Source organism: Sminthopsis crassicaudata, chromosome X, assembly GCF_048593235.1.
Source record: "Sminthopsis crassicaudata isolate SCR6 chromosome X, ASM4859323v1, whole genome shotgun sequence".
NCBI lineage: Eukaryota > Metazoa > Chordata > Mammalia > Dasyuromorphia > Dasyuridae > Sminthopsis > Sminthopsis crassicaudata.
The window spans coordinates 83,096,051-83,114,672 of record NC_133623.1 but is presented as its reverse complement, the minus strand read 5'-3'; the positions used below and the strand labels follow the sequence as shown (position 1 = coordinate 83,114,672).

The window sequence follows — 18,622 nt, the reverse complement described above, 5'->3', positions numbered from 1 at the left end:
GTCTGTCACGTATAAGTCAGTGAGGTCACATTCTAGAAGGTGCCTTTTGTGGCTCTAACAGTCTGGGATGTCGGGTCTCTAAGTTCATCCTGTGGGTTCCGTTCCACCCCTCTGCTCCAGGCAGCTCCTAATGCTGCCACCAGAGAATGTCCAAGGCAGGCAATGAATGATGTGACCGGGATCATTAGCCGAGTTAAGTAGGTCAAGCCCAGAGTGGAATTCTTCAGGCTGATTTCCGGAGGCACAGGAAGGCGGTCTGTGTCATGCCTTGGGGTGATTAGGAACTTGGAACAGCAGGGAGAAAGTGGGAGGCCGCTCCAGGGAAGGTAAAGCTATTTTCCTTGCGAGGACAGAGGGAATTAGCCCCTTGGGTCAGGGAATGGCAAGCACATTGTCTTGGAAAGTTTGAGGATGATGGAGAAGGGAAGTTGATGACCTTGAATGCTAGATGGCAGCAGCTTCTCTTGATGAAGTAAGCCCCAGCTAGTTTCCAGGGCAGGAAGAGAACACAGTAACACCTGGGGGGTGGGGAATCGATTAGGGCCTCGGGAAGGAGGTGATGCTGGAGCGGAGCCTTGGAGGCCACTCCAGATTCCCTGAGTGGAAGGGAGGAGGGAGAACATTGCAGGCGAAGGCATGAAGAGCTGGAATGTGTGCTCGTGGGCCAGTTCAGCTGGAATGGAGCTTTGTGAGGGGGAGTGATGGGAAATCAGGCTGGAGGCCAATGGGGAAGAGCCCTGGGGAGCGACTGCAATTTAGCTTTTTCACGAAGAACAGTCCTGCTTTTTCACAAGCCACACCTTGGTGACACCGCTCCTGGTTCTGACCCAACATGGCAAGTAGCAGTTCAGCACATGGGGCACAACCATGGGGAGCTGAAGCCTTCTACGTTCCCCAACCTCTTAAAAAGATCATCCCTAGCACTCATGGAAGGCTGGGCTCCTCGCTTCTCAGGACCATCGGGTGCCACTCCCCTTGAGAGGGCTCTGCCCAGCTGAAGGCTTGGAGAGCGTGCAACCCCATCTGAAGGCTGGGGACATGAGGGAGGTATGGCCGCCTCAGCCACTTAGCAAAAAGGCCCAGCTTGGGCTGAGAAGGACCATTTGGGAGGGAATCGTTTGTGGTCCTTGTCAGGAAAGTAAATTGTTCCATCGATTCAGCCCATGGTGGTGAGTGCTTCATCTACTCAGTTCACGCAGCTACTAAAGTCAATCCAACAAACCTTTATTCTGTTGGGGCTTTGCTAGAATCGGGGATCCAGAGAAGCGATGAATCTACCGGCATTTGTGAGGTAGCCCCACTCACACAACAGGAGGAGAAAACAACAAAAAGGAAACAGATCCCGTCCTCAGAGGGCTTAAAGTGCCCACCTCATTCTTTGGCATCTGCTTTCCGTTTCTCTTGTATGGTTTATGGTTTATGTGTGTTGCCTCCCTCTTTAGATTACCTCCTCCGTTCTCCCCCTTCCTCCCTTAGCACTGCCTGGCACCAATAAACACCTAAAAATGGTTTTTGACCGATTGATTGATGAGTTAACGTGAGGGCAAAATAATTAGCCAAGGGTCACACAAGTAGTGTCAGGTGGGATTAAAGCTCAAACTCAAGTCTTTTCTGATCTACAGTCAACACATATCAGCACCTATCTTGGGACTGGGCAGTCGTGCTATGCAGCTAGAGGAGCCAACGAGGCCATCTCTGTACTAAGCACCCATCGCGGTGCGAGATAATTTCTCCAGATGTGTGCCATGTGTCTCTTCGGAACTATTTGACATAGCTGTCACTTCTAAGTCCCAGCTAAAATTCTTATTGAGACTTTTGAGGTCAAGCCCCAGGAATGGAGGTAATGGTCTCTGGGAACCTGTTGGTGGGGGAGTCTATTGCTAAAAAACCAGAGCTGAAAAGGGATCTCCTTTACATATGGGCCTCCATGTCAGATGTTGGCTGGTTTTCAAAGCATCTGTAAGACATTTCCTTAATATCCTCTATGTTTTTCTTCCTAGCAACCGAACCAACTTTCTCTCTCCAGAAAGAGATGGGATTAATTCTGCGAGATCATTTGCCAATTCAGTTTCCGGAGAAGAGGAAGAAAGTTACATTCAAATGGTAACGTATTTTGCATGTGGATGGAATATTGACAGATTCTTTTTTCTAAGAAATGTGTGTTTGTGTGTGTGCGCGCGCGTGTATGTGTGTGCTTTTAAAAAAAATTAGGACACCAATTCTTTATCATCTGAAACTTAAGGTTAATAAGTCAATAACAGAAACTGTTGTGGTCTCCATTTCTCCCTCGCTCCCTACTAGGACACAAATCACACCAAGGTATTTCAAGAAAACTTAGGAAGTATTTCATTGACAAACTCTAGGAGGAAAGTTCCGATACCTTCAGAGCAATACTGGTAACGTCTTTAGGGAAATGAAAGCCCAACAATACTTGGAGTTTTTCTGCATTGATGCAGTCTCCTCACCCTCAATACTAATTCCTCTCTATGCCAGCCCTTTAGCTCCTCTGCCTGCCGACCTTTAGCTCCTCTGCTTGCCTTTGTTCCAGCCCGTGACTCTCCTTGGCTCCAGTGGGCAGTAGAAATGATTATGGCTCAGAATGGCTAGGTAGGTAAGGTCATAGTGGTCCACTGGGGTCTCAAAGGACTTGTAGGTTCTACCTACCATTTTCTACCAATGCGCCAACATTTGCCTATGCTGGATGGGCCCTTCGATGAGAAATGAGCTCGGACAGAGTCTACAAGGAGACTACTGTGGAGACAGTTTTGGAGGTTAGTTCTTCACAATCGTTAGCTATATCAAAGGGAGGTTATAGAACTATTGCTCCAAACTTTGGCCCTCACTAACCATATCTTCTTCCCGATTCTTTGAACTTGGGGGATCTAGACCAATGATAGTGAGTAGGGGATAAAAAATAAAGAGAAAAATCTAGGAATAGCAATCTCCAAGGAAGTAATTATTGTAGCTTGCAATTGCAAATCTATTTAGCCTTATGGAGATTACATGCTAAGCATTGAAAATTCCATGAAGATCTTCCGAATGTTTCCCATACCTCAAAATGGCTGTTGGGAGCCACGCTTCTCTTGTGGTAGCTGTACCGTCGGCTGACAATAAGTTGCAACTCTTTGGTGATGTCGTTGATGGTCTTAAAGAGTTGCTAGGGCTCCGATTTATGCTCTTTTATTCCCAGTGAGATGATGAGCCTGCCCGAATTTAATTGGACACTAGGGGGAAGCATCAGAACAGGACTTTTGCCCTGTTCTACTAATAATTAGGGTAAGTAGTAATTAGAAAATTTCGCCTGATCAAGCAGGGAAAGCAGTAACCATAGATGTTCTGAAGTCCACGGTGGCTTCAGCTAGGCTGTAGCCAAGAAGAAAAGGGGGCAGTTCTGGCAAAGAAACTCTGAGTGAAGCTAAGCAATGACCACTAGATAACATTTGCCTTTTAGTCAAGTACTTACTTTGTACCCAGGTGCTTGTATTTTCTATATTTTATCCCTTTATTAAAGCTGAATTCATAATACTTGTATTTTCATCAAGTTCTATTTTTTACTGACAAACCTGACGTAGATACATTCAATCATTCATGCTTGACTGAAGGCTGGAGCCTAGTAAATGAAGGTAGATCATTTTTAGGAAAGCAGTGCTTGGGAGGAAGCAACTATCCTCTTGAAGGCTCTTTTCACAAATCCAGTCCTGTAGCAAGACCACCATTGTCCCTACACTTAAAGCCTCCTCCGCTCCTTTTGTGAAGCCTGATGTTAGGTCACTTCTTGAATGTCTTCTTTTTTCTGGCAGGAACACAGACGTGGACACTCCCCTTGTGAGGGTGCTTTTTCTTGGCCAAAGAAATTCAGTCTTGATTACTTAGCCTTGGATTTTAATCCAGCTTCTCCATCTCCGGTGCTCAAGGTAGGAATCGGCTTTCAAGCCCTGGGTGTGGTCCATGGCAGGAACCTTTAACTTGGAAGTTCCACTATCTCCTTATATTTTTGGACTTACTTATTTTTTGCTTCTTGGGAAGTTGCTCCAAGATGTTTGAATGGGTCTTGGAGATTTCGTTTTGCTCAGATACTAGTGAGTGTTTAAGAGTGGGAAGGGGGCTTATTTTGGAGAGGAAGGAGTTCTGTCTCTTGGTATCCAAAATCAGACAAAATGGAAGTTCCATTTTCATGCCCTAGATGTGGTCAACAGTAGGGAACCTCCAGCAGGCTAGTGGCTGTCAAATCTCCATATGTACTTCTCCCTCCCTCCCTCCCCTGACAAGCCTTCCCTTGTGACAATTTTTTTTATTCTTATGTATTTGTATTAACTTCTTGTATATCTTGGTGTTTGGGGTTAGGCCTGACTCAGACTGGGCTCCACATAGTTTATGTTCAATATTGGAACCAAATGAGACACTCATGCATCATTTGACAGTTACCATAGCAGGTGAAAGATATTCGACAAGGACATGCATTGAGGATATCCGATTTGGTTCATTTAAATGAAACTCTCTTGCCTCCCAACTGCCCATTGGGTCTGCCTGCCAGACATCAGGGAGAACCTGGAGCTCCTTGTGATTTTTTGTACTCAAGTGACCAGTTCTGTCAATAGCCTAAACCTTTAATTCCTTGAGCCAATCAAATTTCAACTATAATTTCAATACATTTTAAGGGAAAATCAAACTTGCATGGTGGGGTGGACAAATGAGGATATTTCTCAGACCCATACTGGGATATCAGATGTTTGTCAGAGAAACTGACTTTCAAGTATTTCCAAGGTAAATGTTTCCTTTCTAATTTAAAATTTTAAGTTATCCAAAATTACATGCCAAAAAGAAATGTTTCCATATACACAGAATTAAAACAAATTCATATATAAACCCATAGAGCTCCATTTCACACTTTGCTTTTTTTAATACAATAAATGCCATGTGTTATTTTCAAAACTTTGTGCTTCCTCCTGCATTTTCTTCTATTCTGTTTGCATTTTTTAAGTTACAATCCCTTTTCCTTTCCCTCCCCTTCCCTTCCCTCCCCCCTTCTCCCTCCCCTCTCCTTTCCTCTCCTCCTCCTTGTTCCTCTCTCTTTTTCTCTTGACATCGTTGTTTCTATCTCGATTAAACTTATTATTAGTTTTTAAGCAAGATAGACCTCATTATTTATTTTTCAAATATCTATTTTTATCACATTCTTTTAAAAAGCTTAAGTTTCTCTGCATTTTCCCAGTAGTTTTTTGCCCAAATACATTTCTTTGGGAATCTTACCTGACATGAGAGGAGTTAATAGAATCAAAGGGAAAAGTCTGAGCAGGAGGAGTCAAAAGGGAATCTCTGAAGTTGGGTGGGAAGGACTTAGGGATCTGATTTAAACAATCTCTTTTCAAGGTCAAAGGAAAAATTTAAAAATGCAAACCATATACTCCCCCCCCAACACACACACACACACACACACACACTGGGATTGCTTTCAAATTACCTATCTTTCTTTATTACATTAAAACAATAGGGTTATCAATTGGGGGAGGAGGGGCAGGGGTTGATCTAAGTGCTATTTATTTTTAAAACTTTTTGTTTGTTTTTGAGAGGCAATTGTGGTTAAGTGACTTGCACAAGGTCTCCCAGCTAGGAAGTGTTAGTGTCTGAGGTCCTCCTGACTTCAGGGCTGCTGTTCTATCCACTCACTGCACCATCTAGCTGCCCCCACCCTTAAAACTTTTATAGAATTAAATTTTTTTTCCCTTACATTCTAGAGAGTGGTATCCCAAAATTCATTAAGAATAAGTTGCTAAGTGAAAATGATTCATCTCCAAACTTCTTAATCTTCAAGCTACCAAAATGTACTAAGATGTTTTAGCAGTTCTACAAACTTCTCTGGCTTTATTTCTGTAATTCCAATGTGACTAAGGCTGATATGACAGGGAGAAAAGTGTCTTACAAAGCTTTTTTCTTTACTTACAATGTAATTTCCCACTGAAAGCTAAAATGGGAGTTAGTCCTGCTTACTGGGACAATTGCTTCAAGTATGAAACTTTATTACTCTCCTTTCATATTCTAAACTCTTTGACTACAGCCCTTTTAGCTGTTTTTCTTTTACAATTTTCTTCAAAAATCCTACATTTTGCAAAGACATAAAAAAGAAATAAAATGATGAGAAAGAATATAAGGGAAAAGTTCCTTAATGAGGGGAGTTGGACAAAAAGCATCACTTAAAGTTGCTCAGCAAAACCAAAAGTATATCTGATCAGAATAAGATTTTTCTATGACTGATTTTAATTTCTTTCATTTGTAACAATGATAAAGGCCCAAATTATCTGCTGAATCTATTGCAGGTTCATGCCAGATATCACGTAATTCAATTGCAGGCTATTTAGTCATTCCCATAACTATTGGGAGCATCCCCTAGTCCCATGCTATAAAAAAGTCTATCTAAGAGGGAACCCACAGTCTGCTGGAACCCATCTTCTGTGGTAACTTCTGAAAACCCAAAACTTAACTCTACTTCTCCAATCCCAGGGGCGGCCCAAAGTAATTCTCAAAATCCAAATAAACAAAAAACAAATCCTAAACCTTACCTGAGCTCAGAAAAAAAAAAGTAAAAAGGATGGAGAATGGAGAGTAGGAGTCTTCCCTCCAGAGGCAGTCTTTTTCTGAGAGAAACCCTCAGGAAAAAAACGAATGGGAGATCTCTAAGGAGTTTTGTTGGAAGACTATCAGCTGGAGTCTAAGTCCTGACCTGACTTAGAATGGCCCACCAAAAACTCTGATAGGTAAAAGTGAAATGGCTGAGAAAAACAAAAATTTTATCTTCCGAGCATATTGATTTATTAAGCAATGTATGCTCGTTGCCTAACAAAACAAGACCAGACCTTGTCAACTTAGGCCTGACAATGAAATCGGTAACGGCTATGAAACAAGGTAACCTGATTTTTAATTGGATTAGAGTCTTTTCTACTCAGGAGGGGAAGAAAGAGCAGATACGATTCCCTGAATTTAAAAAAGGAGTAACTGTAAACAGAGGAACAAGGATACCATAACTGATTGATCAGTATGGGGCCAGTTTTCAGATAAGATATATTGGTTGCTTAGGATGCACAATTGTGAGATAAATATATATATATATATATATCTACATATATATATCTACATATATATATATATGTAACTTGTAAGCTAATATAACTCCTTGTATCCATCTTAGGATCTGACTAAGTCTCTGGTCAACATAACTCAGATTTCTAGGGTCTCTACGTTAAGGGTCTCTAAGTCGGTAGGGTGGTCCAGTTTTGCAGCCACAAAGGACTTCAAACAATGCAGTAAAGTTTTCTCCCAGTTCCTACAATTGAATAAAGTTTTCTAATAAGACAGAAGTTGGACTAGACCCATAATTGAATATAGAAAGGGAACTGAGCTACCTCTAGAATTAAGTCACAAGATGGAGTCAGTGTGGTTCACTCAATTCCCACTACCACTGTCCTAACTCCCTCAGTCCCCTCTATTCTCCCCTCTCCCATTAACTACAAGTAAAAATAGTGGGGGGGAAACATGTAATAGTTGAGTGAGGTCAAGCAAAAGCAGTCCACACAGTGTCCCAGAATGGCTGTCTCACTCCACTCCCTGAGGCCATCCCTTCACTGGCAACAGGTAGGCACCTTCCTCCACCCTTGGTTCTCAGGAGCCAGGTGGGGCACGGTTCCTGCCAGGGTTCTTTAACCTTTAAAAAAATCATTGTTGCTTTGCATATATTATTCTTCTGATTCTACTCCCTTCACTCTGCCTCATTTCATACTATCTGGGATTCCCTGAAATTGTCTTTTTTTTTTTTTTTTTGGTTGCTTCTTACAACACATTCCATTATATGAATATGCCACAATTTCTTAGCTATTCCTCAAATGGCTGAGAGACAAGCTAAGGCACCTCCTTAGATTCTACTTCTTTTCTTTTATTCCTCTCCTCCCTTCCCCTAACCACTGTTTAATCCCTCCTTCAGGAGCAGGAAGTTTGTTTTACTTGTGACTTTTTCCCCCTTAGTGTTATCTCTTCCTTTCCATCCCCTCCCCTACTGGTTTTCCTGTTAAGTTTGATGCATATTTTCACTAAACTGTGAGTGTTGTATGTTCAATTCTCTTTTGTTTATTCCACATAAAAAGTAAGATTCATCAGATGTCTATTCCTCCCACTCTTTCCTCCATAATTATATGTTATTCTACTATATTCCAATGATGGAAATAGTAAATTCCATCCCCGTCTTCATTTCGACAATATATCTAAGAGTATGCTGGAACCAGCTCAGCCTGGCTCTTTAGAGCCAATTTAACAATTGCTAAATATTGAATGTGAGCATTTATATGGAAATTGGCAACTGCTACCAACCAGGACTTGATTTATTATTTTGTCGATTATCTAGGGGTCAGCATAAGTATGGTTCCCCACCTGTTTTTGTACAACCCAAGAGCTATGCATTGTTTTTTACATTTTAAAATAAAGTTTGATTGTATTTAAAAATGTAAAAACTCTTCTTATCTAGCTGCCACCAGAAGTCAAAGATGGCCTGGGGAACCATCATTTATTAACCTTTAAACTAGACTTAAGAAAGTGATGAAGAAATGTTAATAGTACAGTTAAACTTCAAAGTGTGTAGTGTGTGTGCTAGAGCTAGTTGTTAAATATTTACCTGCACATGCGAGTATACTTCTTCTTTTAGCTTCCCTTCTCTTTCCCCAATACAGACTCTCAAAACAGAAATACCATTGCCCTCAGAACTTCCTTTTTTTCTTCTTTAGTTTTCAGTACCTTTTGAAGGATTCTGCTGAGACACTAGTTTCTTTTCCACCTAGTAGAATGTTAGCATGCACTCTCATATCCATTCCCTAACACATTGGCCTCTCTAGTTTCTCTGGACTCTTGTGTTGGTATTTCAAAATTGCCATTCATAAGGCTCTGGCATTTTTAAAAAATTGGAAATGCCTGAAAATCCTCTGTTTCATTAAAGACCCATTTCCCTTCCCGGAATCTTTCCTTTATTCAACTTTGCAAAGCAAGTTATTCTTGATAGTAAGCCTTGTGTTTTGTTTTCTGGACTATTATATTCCAAGATCGCCTTTGGTTTTTAGCAAACAATACCAGGTCTTGTGTGAACCTGACTCATTCTTTGATATCTGAACTGCTTCTTTCTGAAGGCCGTTTTATTTTCCTTTGATGTGGCAGCTCTGGATTGTGGCTATGACATTATTCCTGGGACTTTTCCTTTTGGGGTCTCTTTTTCAGGAGGCCAATAGTGAAGTCTTCCTATCTTCACTTTGCCATCTGGTTCTAATAGATTTGGGTAGTTTTATTTAATTTAGGATTTCTTGAAAGAGTTTTTCCTCTAAACTGTTCTCTTTACAATTCTTTCCTCCAGAGTTATTTTTCATTTTTTTAGACTTCTTGCTTTATTTCTCCTAGGTACTCATATAACTCTTGTGGAGAATCCATTTTTTCCCTTGAGTCTCTGCCTCCAGTTGTTATGGAGTTAGTCTTAGTGTGCTCAGCACCCCTAAACCTGGGCCATCTAAAACATGTGCACTGAAGTGCCGTGTAATTTTGGTTGGTATGGCACTGATTGGTGCTACTTCTCCCTGGGGTTTTCAAGGTTCTGCACCCTGAAGCTTTCTCAAATGAGCTCTCTATTCCTAGTGTCTCTGGGCATAGATTATTTCATGTTACAGATGAACCTGGCAGCTTCTGATGGTACTGGGAGGCTATGCTGCACCTTACTGGATTCTCTCAGTGGAAGAAACTGGCCGACTTTCTGCCCCTCTAAAGTGAATGAAGTCATTTGCTACAGTTTCTCATTGAATTTGTTGCTTCATTATTTCTTATTTTATTTTTCCCCACTTAATAGTATTTTCTTTTTCCTAATTACATGTAAAGATAGTTTCCAACATTTACTTTTGTTAGATTTTGAATTCCACAATGTTTTTTCTCCCTGCCCAAGATGGCAAACAATCTGATATGGATTATCTGTGTGTAATCTTATTATGCTCTATTAGACATGTTGGGAAAGAATTATTTCTTATGGCACACTAACACTCCATTGCAATCTGTCAGGCTGCTTTCTAGCTTCCTATAAAATCCTTTCCCTTGGGATTTTTCTTCCTCAGTTAGTGAATGCTGGGGTTTTGAGTTTGATTGTTTCTGAATCTTATTTATCTAAACTGAATATTCCGGTGATCTATTTTCTAATTTTTAACCAGCACCAAATAGTTTTGATAATTTCTGTAATTTCAATACAATTAGAGGTTGGAATGTTAGCATATAATTATGGCTATGACACACTAGAGCAACTTGTCATTGTATTATTTTCCCCCCCACATACGCTATTGTTTTACTTATAGGAGATCGTGGGATATGGCCAACAGAATACTAATTTAGCTTTCCCTTCTTTCCCTCTTTTCTTTCTTGAAGATTCTCTTAATTTTTCAATTGATTAGGGCTTTTTTTGACTCCTAAATGATCCTTTGTTCTGTATTTTACCTATTAGTCCAAGTTACTTTAAAAAGAGTAACGATAACATTATGAAAGCATTGGTTCTATGACTTAATCTTTTCTTGATAATTATATTTATTTTCCCTTTTTGTTTCTCTTATTTTGAAGGTTTATAAAGTGGATATTCTGCTAACTTATAGGAGTTTTTAATTTTTCTTTTTTGTAAAAATTTCTCAAATGCTTGGGGTTTTTTGGTTAATGGTCTTTCATTGATGATAGGATTCAATTTTGCGAGATATTTTGAGTTGCAACTTGTTCCTTTACTTTTTTGAAATATCTTATAACTATTCTCTTTTGCAATTTTTAAGGCTGCAGAGTAATCCTGAATTACTATAATGGGCTTTACTTTCATCTCTTTGGCTTGTATATGCTTTTCAAATGATTGCTTTTTGCATCTCTCTTGCCACATTTTTTCCCATATCTATATGTTTGAGTTACAAATCTGTCATTCTTTCATAGTAACTAATTCTTTGGAGAGACTCTCTATCATGTGTTCTCATTTTTCTACTTTGTTGTTTGTCTTCTTTAATTCTGTATTAAAAACTCTCATTTCTGACCTAATTTCCCCCCCTAATATCTTACTATACAAGTTTATTTTCTCTTCTGAACCATTTTGGTGATGCTCTGGAATCCCTGCTATCTGGGAAATTCACAAAATTCTCTTTTTGAATAGGAATTTCTGGTTCAGTTTTTTTCATAGCATAGTAATTATTCAAAAAGCTATGGCCTTTACAGTTTTTCCAGTCATTTTTTCCTTCTGTGTTGAGGACTCTCACTATATGGGTGTATACACTTGCAAGTCTGGCTTATATCAAGCCATGTTCTCTCCTCACTCCTCGGAAATATCTGATGGCTTCTTTTCTTTCTTTTTTGTTGGGTCTTCTTCTATCTTTAGCCTAGTAATTATTATTATATAATAATATATAATTATATATATGTAAATATATAATATATAATTAGTAATTATATTAGTAATTAATTTAGCCAGAGTAATTAAGGCTCTGTCCTGGGATTTCTTTTTTTTCCCTCTTCACACCATCTCATTCATTGATGTCATCAACTCCCATGAGCTCAATTATTGCCCCTATGCTGATGAATCCCAAATTTAGATTCCAATTTCTAGGCTCTCTCTTTGAGTGTCAGGCCTGCATCACCGACCACCTCTTGGGGATTTTAAACTTGATGGCAATCTCTGTGTGTCCTCAACATTGTTCCCTTGCCCCAAAAACTCTCCTCTACGGGACTTTCCTATTATTGCTGAGAGCTCTCCACCATCTCAGTCATCCAGGCTTGTAACCTCATCTTTGACTTATGACTTTCTTTCAATGTCTATATCAGTCGTCAGGGTTATTGATTCTCCGTCCTCGGTATATTTTGGATTTGTTCCTTCTTTTGCACTTGCATAGCCACTGTTCTCTTCAATCGTTCGTCACTTTTTACCTGGACTCCTGGAATAGCCTCCTCACTCTAATCCATCCTCCTCATAGCTGCTGAAGTTCACTTCTGATCATGTCACTCTCTAGTCAACAAATGCTAATGCTTCCTCATGCCTCCAAGCTCAAATAAACCCCTTGGTTTGATGCTTGAAGCTCTTTGCTTTACAACCTGGCCAGCCTTCTTACACATTACTCTCTTATTGTACGTGCTGCACTCTGTGGGACAACCAAGTTGGCCTTCTTCCCATACTGCCATCCTCATGCTTTTGTATAACATGCCTCTAGTAACCTATTTCCTCAATATGACCTCTCTGAATCCCTGGTTTCCTTTAAGACTCCACTCTAGCTCCATCTTCTGCCTTTCTTGATCCTCCAATTGCTATTAAGCCCTTTCTTCTTTCCTTTCTCCCTCCCTCCCACCGTTTTGCATGTTTTGACATATTACTATACGGATGTTGTCTCTCCAGTTCAGATCAAGGCTCCTGGAGGCCAGGAGGCTCTCACTTTTGTCTTTGGGTCCCCCAGACCTGGCATACAGTAGGTACTTAATAATAAAACTTTGACCATAAAAATAATATCTAGTCATATCATGTTACCTTCTGAGGCTGAGTGGAGTGGGAAGAGCACCAGTGTCCAGGATGAGAGGAGAGCACAAGGCTCTGAATGCATTGATCTTAGCTGATGCAAACTGGTCTGTTCTTCCCTTACAGAAACCTCTGATTTCAGAAGAGCATCGAGTTGACTACGTCCAAGTAGATGAACAGAAAACTCAAGCCCTGCAGAACACTAAGCAGGAATGGACTGATGAGAGGCAGGCCAAAGTGTGAAAAAAGCAGGCCTGGGGCATGCCTGAAGGTGCACCTTAGTTGTATGCCCCACTGAGAATGGGATGCCAGAGAAAGTAGGGATGAGGGAGAAATGGTTTGCTGGCTGAGAACTGGCCCTTCAGTCAGAGGGAAGCGGGGGATGTGTTGGCTGGGATCAGGAATACTGGCTTTGAATCCTGCTTCAGACACTTCTTACCTGTGTGACTTGAGTAAGCCCCACTTATCCTCTCTGTACTTCACTAAAATGAAGAGGTTGAACTTGAGGATCCTTTCCTCCAACTCGGTCTAGGATCCTGGGATACCTAGAACAAGACTCTAGAGTTGGTTGTCTATTTTATATTAACCGTCATCGTGGATGGTTGTCAATAGCGTGGAGCTCGCGCCCTGCCAAGCCTTCAGGAGATGGCAGCAGTGAGATGAGGGAGGAGTCGAGGAGCTTGGATCCCCAGTCCAGTGAGCATTCTGATCACCCTTAGTGGTCCTTGGACTATCTAGTGAAGGTGCCCCTCTCATGGGATGGGAGCATGATCAGAGCCTGGGATAGACCAAGCAAGCTTGAGCTGGGAGAGGGAAGAAGCAACGCACTGCGGCCTACAGAGAACCCTGCTGGTAGTCCTCCCAGCCCAGCCTCTGGAGCTACCCTCTGGGCCTCCCGGACACAAGCTGTGGGAGTCGGACCAGAGACTTTGCTGTGATGGCTCTCTCTGCCAATACCCACTGGCGCACCACCCCACGTGCACCGGATCCACTTGCCCTGGCTGCAAATATGGCCAGTGTGATACAGGTGTTGAAGCCTGAGGATCTAGAAGGGGCAGGGCCAAGAGAATGACAGCCTCAGAGTAGGGAGAGCTGGAGGACCTACGGGCAAGCCAGCTCTGTTGCTCACAGTTAGGTGAAATTGGGCAAAGATGCTTTTTTCTTCTTGGGCCCCATTTGCTCATCCGTAAAATGAAGGATCAAACTAGATTATTTGGAAGGTCTCTACCAGCTTTAAATCCATGGGTACATGTGAATGTAAGTGTGTGTGTGTGTGTGTGTGTGTGCACGCGTGCTTATGTGTGCGTGTGTACGAGACAGCATGATGTAAAGGAGAGAGGGCTGGCGTGGAGTCAGCAAGACCTGTCTCTGAGCCACACTGACTGTGGGTGTCCCTAGGCATTGTCACTGACACTTTTTAAGACTATAAATCTGTATTGACCGTGGGATTTTCTATGCTAGGAGTTTCCCCTGAAATTACAAATATGAAGTGGAACATGCACACACACACACACACACACACACACACACACACACACAGAGAAAGAAAAGAAAACCTCAGAAAGTCAAACCTCAAATGTGTATTTTCCTCCCAGTTAGCTTAGGAATACATGTTGGGAGAAGGGAGAGAATTGGGGTAGTTTTTCTAAGCAAATGAATGAGATTTGTTTTTCAGCTCTTAGGACTGGAGTATTCAATTGTACCTGGTTTTTCCACCTGCTTTTGAATATGGAATTGTAGAATGGCGGGACTAGAAAGAACTTTCAAGGCCATGTAGCCCACTCCTCTCATTTTATAGTGCCACCAACTTTGCTCATGACCTATTTTCATCTCCCACCTCTGGCCAAGGCCGTGAGGCTTCCATAACTCAGGTTCCATGCTGAGCTCTTGACTTCTTTTGGCTCTTTGCCCTCCCTAGGATATTCTCCAAAGTATTGGTATAGAAGTTTCCCCAGATATGTGGTAATGGGAAGCATCGACTCTCAAGCAAGTACTCAGTGTACAATATGGTTGTCGACAATACTGGTTGTGAGAGAGCCTTTATTCACCCCCTACAGAAAAACCAGGAGCCCATTGACAAGTGCAGGACTATTAAACATTCAAAGAACCTCTCAGCTTGCCCTATACCCCCAGTCACAAAGGGAACTTAACTTGGCTTTGGTGTCATGGCAATGAAAGTCTTTCTTGATAAGTCTTAGCTATACAGTAGCGCCATTCTGGATTCGACTCCCCGACAAGTCAATATGCTTTGGAACTTGCTGAACAAACAAATCCCTTCTCTCTGAACTTGGATTACCCAATTCCCAGTCTGTCTTTGCTCTCCAAGTTGGATGCTAAGCAGGAACCATGTGGACTTCCTTCTTTAAAAGGTATACTGCATCTGGAAATCTCTCTCTAGGGGAAGGACCTCCATTCTTGAACTCAGGAACTCTTAAACTTGGAGTTAGCCACAAGGTAACTCTCAAAGCTGGTGCTACACAGAAAGTCTCTTGCTCTGCTAGAAGACAGGATGCTGCTGCCTAAGAAATTCAAATCTGCCCTCCCCCCCCCCCACAGCCTTCCCCTTTACACAAGGGCTGGGATTCAAGAAGCCTGTCCTTGAACTTGCTTTTCAAGCTATGGGCAAGCATGTCTCCCCCAATTGTGTGCTTCTGCTGTAAGTTGCCATTGCTCCTCCTGGTGCTGATGAGCTTGGGGTGGGGGTAGAAAGAGAGAAATCCCTTCCCCCTTCCCATTGCTACATTTTGTCAGAAGATTCAAGGGAAAATGTAAACCCCAAAGAACTGAAAGCCCCAAAGAATCAGGTCAGTTTGCTTTTATAGGCCATGATGAGATATGGTTGTTCTTCATTTAGGGAACAGTTGTTCTCTGTTCATTAGTTGCCTTCAAATCATCATGGCCCACGCTCTGTCGTCTCATTGGTTTTACTGGAGAATTCCACTGTGATCAGTGACTTAATAGTGACTTTTTGTAGCCTGTCTCATCAGTTTGACCAAGTAAACCAATAGCTTATATTATGGGAGGGTGGTTCATAAAATCAGCTCCTAGTTTTATTTATTAGTTCAATGATTTTCTTACTTCCAATTTTATTAATCTCTCGATTTTCAAGATTTCCAATTTGGTATAAATTGGGAATTTTAGATTTTTTTTCTTTTTCCAGTTTTTTTTAGTTGCATGCCCAATTCATTGATCTGTTCTTTCATTCTTTTATGACTATACATATTTAGAAATAGAATTTTTTGCTTTTTATTGCTGCAAACATTTATTGCTATAGATTTTCCCCTAAGAAGTACTTTTTTGCATCCCATAAATTTTGGTATATTGGCTTATTATTGTTAATTCTCTTTAATGAAAATATTTATTGTCTCTGTGATTTGTTCTTTGATCCACTTATTCTTTGGGATTAGAGTATTTAGTTTCCAGTTAATTTTTAAACTGTTTCCATGACCCTTTATTGAATGTAAATTTTATAGCATTATGACATGAAAAGGATGCTATCATATTTAATTTTTCTAAAATTATATTCATCTCTGTAAATTCTTTCTTGTTTATTGTATGGTTAGCTTTATCTAGTTTGAAAGGGAAAAGTTGAGGTCTTACAGTGCTATAGTTTTACTATTTTTTCCTGTAACTCATTTAACATATCCTTTAAGAATTTGGATGCTATGCCATTTAGTGCATATTTATTTAGCATTGCTAAGTAATATTGTCTATGGTGCCTTTTAACACAGTATAGATTCCCTGCTTATCTCTTTTAATTAAGTCTATATTTGCTTTTGCTTTGTCATGGTTGCTACCTCTGCTTTTTTTTTTTTTACCTCAGCTGAAGCATAACGGGTTCTGTTCCAGCCCTTTATTTTTATTCTGTGCATGTCTCTGTGTTTCAAGTGTGTTTCTTATAAACATGTTGGATTCTGTTTTTTAATCCATTCTGCTATTTCAGTTTTATAGGTGCGTTTATCCCATTCACATTCACATGTATAATTACTAACTATATATTTCCCTCCATCCTATTTCCTCTCTTTATCCTTTTTTCTGTTCCTCCTCAAAAGTTTGTTTTACTTCTGACTACTTCCTGCCTTCTGTTGGCTTTCTCTTCTCTTCTCTTCTCTTCTCTTCTCTTCTCTTCTCTTCTCTTCTCTTCTCTTCTCTTCTCTTCTCTTCTCTTCTCTTCTCTTCTCTTCTCTTCTCTTCTCTTCTCTCCTCTCCTCTCCTCTCTCTCCTCTCCTCTCTTCACCCCATTCTACATCTCCTTTCCCACTTCTCCCACATCCCTCTTCCTCACCCCTGATTATTATTTTTAAAAATCATCCCATCATAGTCAACTCATACGGTGCCCTCTGTCTATATATTCCCAACTCTCCTAGTAATGATACAGTTCTTGAGTTACAAGTATCATCTTCCCATATAGAAATATAAACAGTTTAGCCCTGTTGAATACCTTATGATTTTTCTTTCCTGTTTACTTTTTTATGCTTCTCTTGAGTCTTGTATTTGAAAGTGACCCAAATAGCATATGGGCAATGTCCCACAGTCATTTATCCAGCACTAGCAAAGGGTCCCCTGTAATCTCCTACTGGACAGTTGTCTGAATTTACCATTACCACACTATAACAGACCTTACCTGCCAACCTCCTGTGTTATCTGGGTCTGGAAAATTGTTTCATTCCACCTTTTTTTGGTTCTGCTGCTTCAGAATTCAACACACACACACACACACACACACACACACACACACACAACTGAGAAGGCCCCTTTCCCCACTACCCCATGCTTTCCTTTGAATTTTGTCCATGTTTTCAACATAGTATTACAGAATTATTTCAGGGTTACAGATGTTATATGCCATGAACTAGATACACAAAGGTTCTTGGATATGGTATTAGTGAGTCTTGGTTCAAATCCTGGCTCTGCCGTTTACCAATGGTATGACAAGTCATGTCCTCCCTCTGGGCCTCAGTTTTCTTTTATGTTAAAATAACAAAATTGTATTAAATGACCTCTAAGAGCCTTTCTAATTCTAAATCTATTGTACCTTTAATTTTATAGAGAAAGCCAAAGAAAGAATTGAGTTGCCCATAATCACCTGAATTGCAATCAAGGTCTCTTTCATCCCCACGATACATACAATTGACATTACAAGTCAGCTATCTGATACTACCTCCTAAAGGTATGCCATTACATAGAATTTGCTTGATTCATGAGAAAAAAAATTCTCCCAGCTAGAACTTGAGCAGATTCTTGCCCAGTACCATGTCCTAAACTTGGAAGGGCAGGGGAGAATATTCCTGAGAAGTTAACAGCTGGATTATGCTTTTACCTACCTACTTTGATATGAATGACAAAGAAAACCTAGATCCTCCTAAGCAGGGCCCTATCCCCCATAAAACTCTGAAAAATGAGTAGTTGTGTTTGATGGTACCCACCTCTCAGTCCTCACTTTCCCCCTCCAAAAAAAGACCCCCACAAACACGCACATACATATTGTATTCTGTTGTTTCTATAAGGCCTTGATGAAACTGGTTTCTCCCTCTTAGGCCTTTTGATTTTCTTAGTGAATTCCTGAAGACCCAAATCTTTCAAGATCCAATAGAAAAAAAAATAAGGAAAACTGGTGGAATTTCAGAACCCAGGCCAGTGGGGACAATACTTTGAATCTGGTTCCATGGGACAGAGTTGGACTGTTTAGCTACTGAGATCCCTTCCACCTCTATCACACTGATTCTATGGTTTGACAAAGAGCTCTTACGACTGGAGACTTAAATTGGCATTTATTTTTTTACCCAGGATATCACTCTCATTTATTTTATTGGATTGTTTAATGCATTCATATTTAAAGTTATGAGATTTAGATTTATACGTACTTCCTCTTGTCTCTAATAGTGACTTTTTAAAAATTCAGATTTTGTTTTTCTCTGACATATTTTGTCTATTCAATTATTTTTTTTCTTAATTTAAGCCAGCTCTAGTCCCACAGGCTCTCTTCTCACCCTTAAGTCCCTCTCCACACTCTTTTCCTGGATTTGGAGTTTTACTTAATTTAATTCCTTTTTTTTTTCTAGTTATCTAATTCTTCTTCTCTCTCTCTCTCTG

At 40.6% G+C, this 18,622-nt stretch overlaps 1 protein-coding gene across 1 annotated transcript in view; it reads left to right on the top strand.

Annotated features, from left to right (window-relative positions):
- GAB3 (GRB2 associated binding protein 3) overlaps positions 1 to 15,721 on the top strand; it is a 170,824-nt gene extending 155,103 nt beyond the window's left edge. Inside the window, exons 8-10 of the mRNA XM_074276980.1 lie at positions 2,001 to 2,103; positions 3,801 to 3,914; positions 12,656 to 15,721. Of these exons, the coding sequence (XP_074133081.1) occupies positions 2,001 to 2,103; positions 3,801 to 3,914; positions 12,656 to 12,772 (334 nt within the window). The 3' untranslated portion in view covers positions 12,773 to 15,721. The remainder of the gene's footprint in view (positions 1 to 2,000; positions 2,104 to 3,800; positions 3,915 to 12,655) is intronic.
- The last annotated feature ends 2,901 nt before the right edge of the window (positions 15,722 to 18,622 follow it).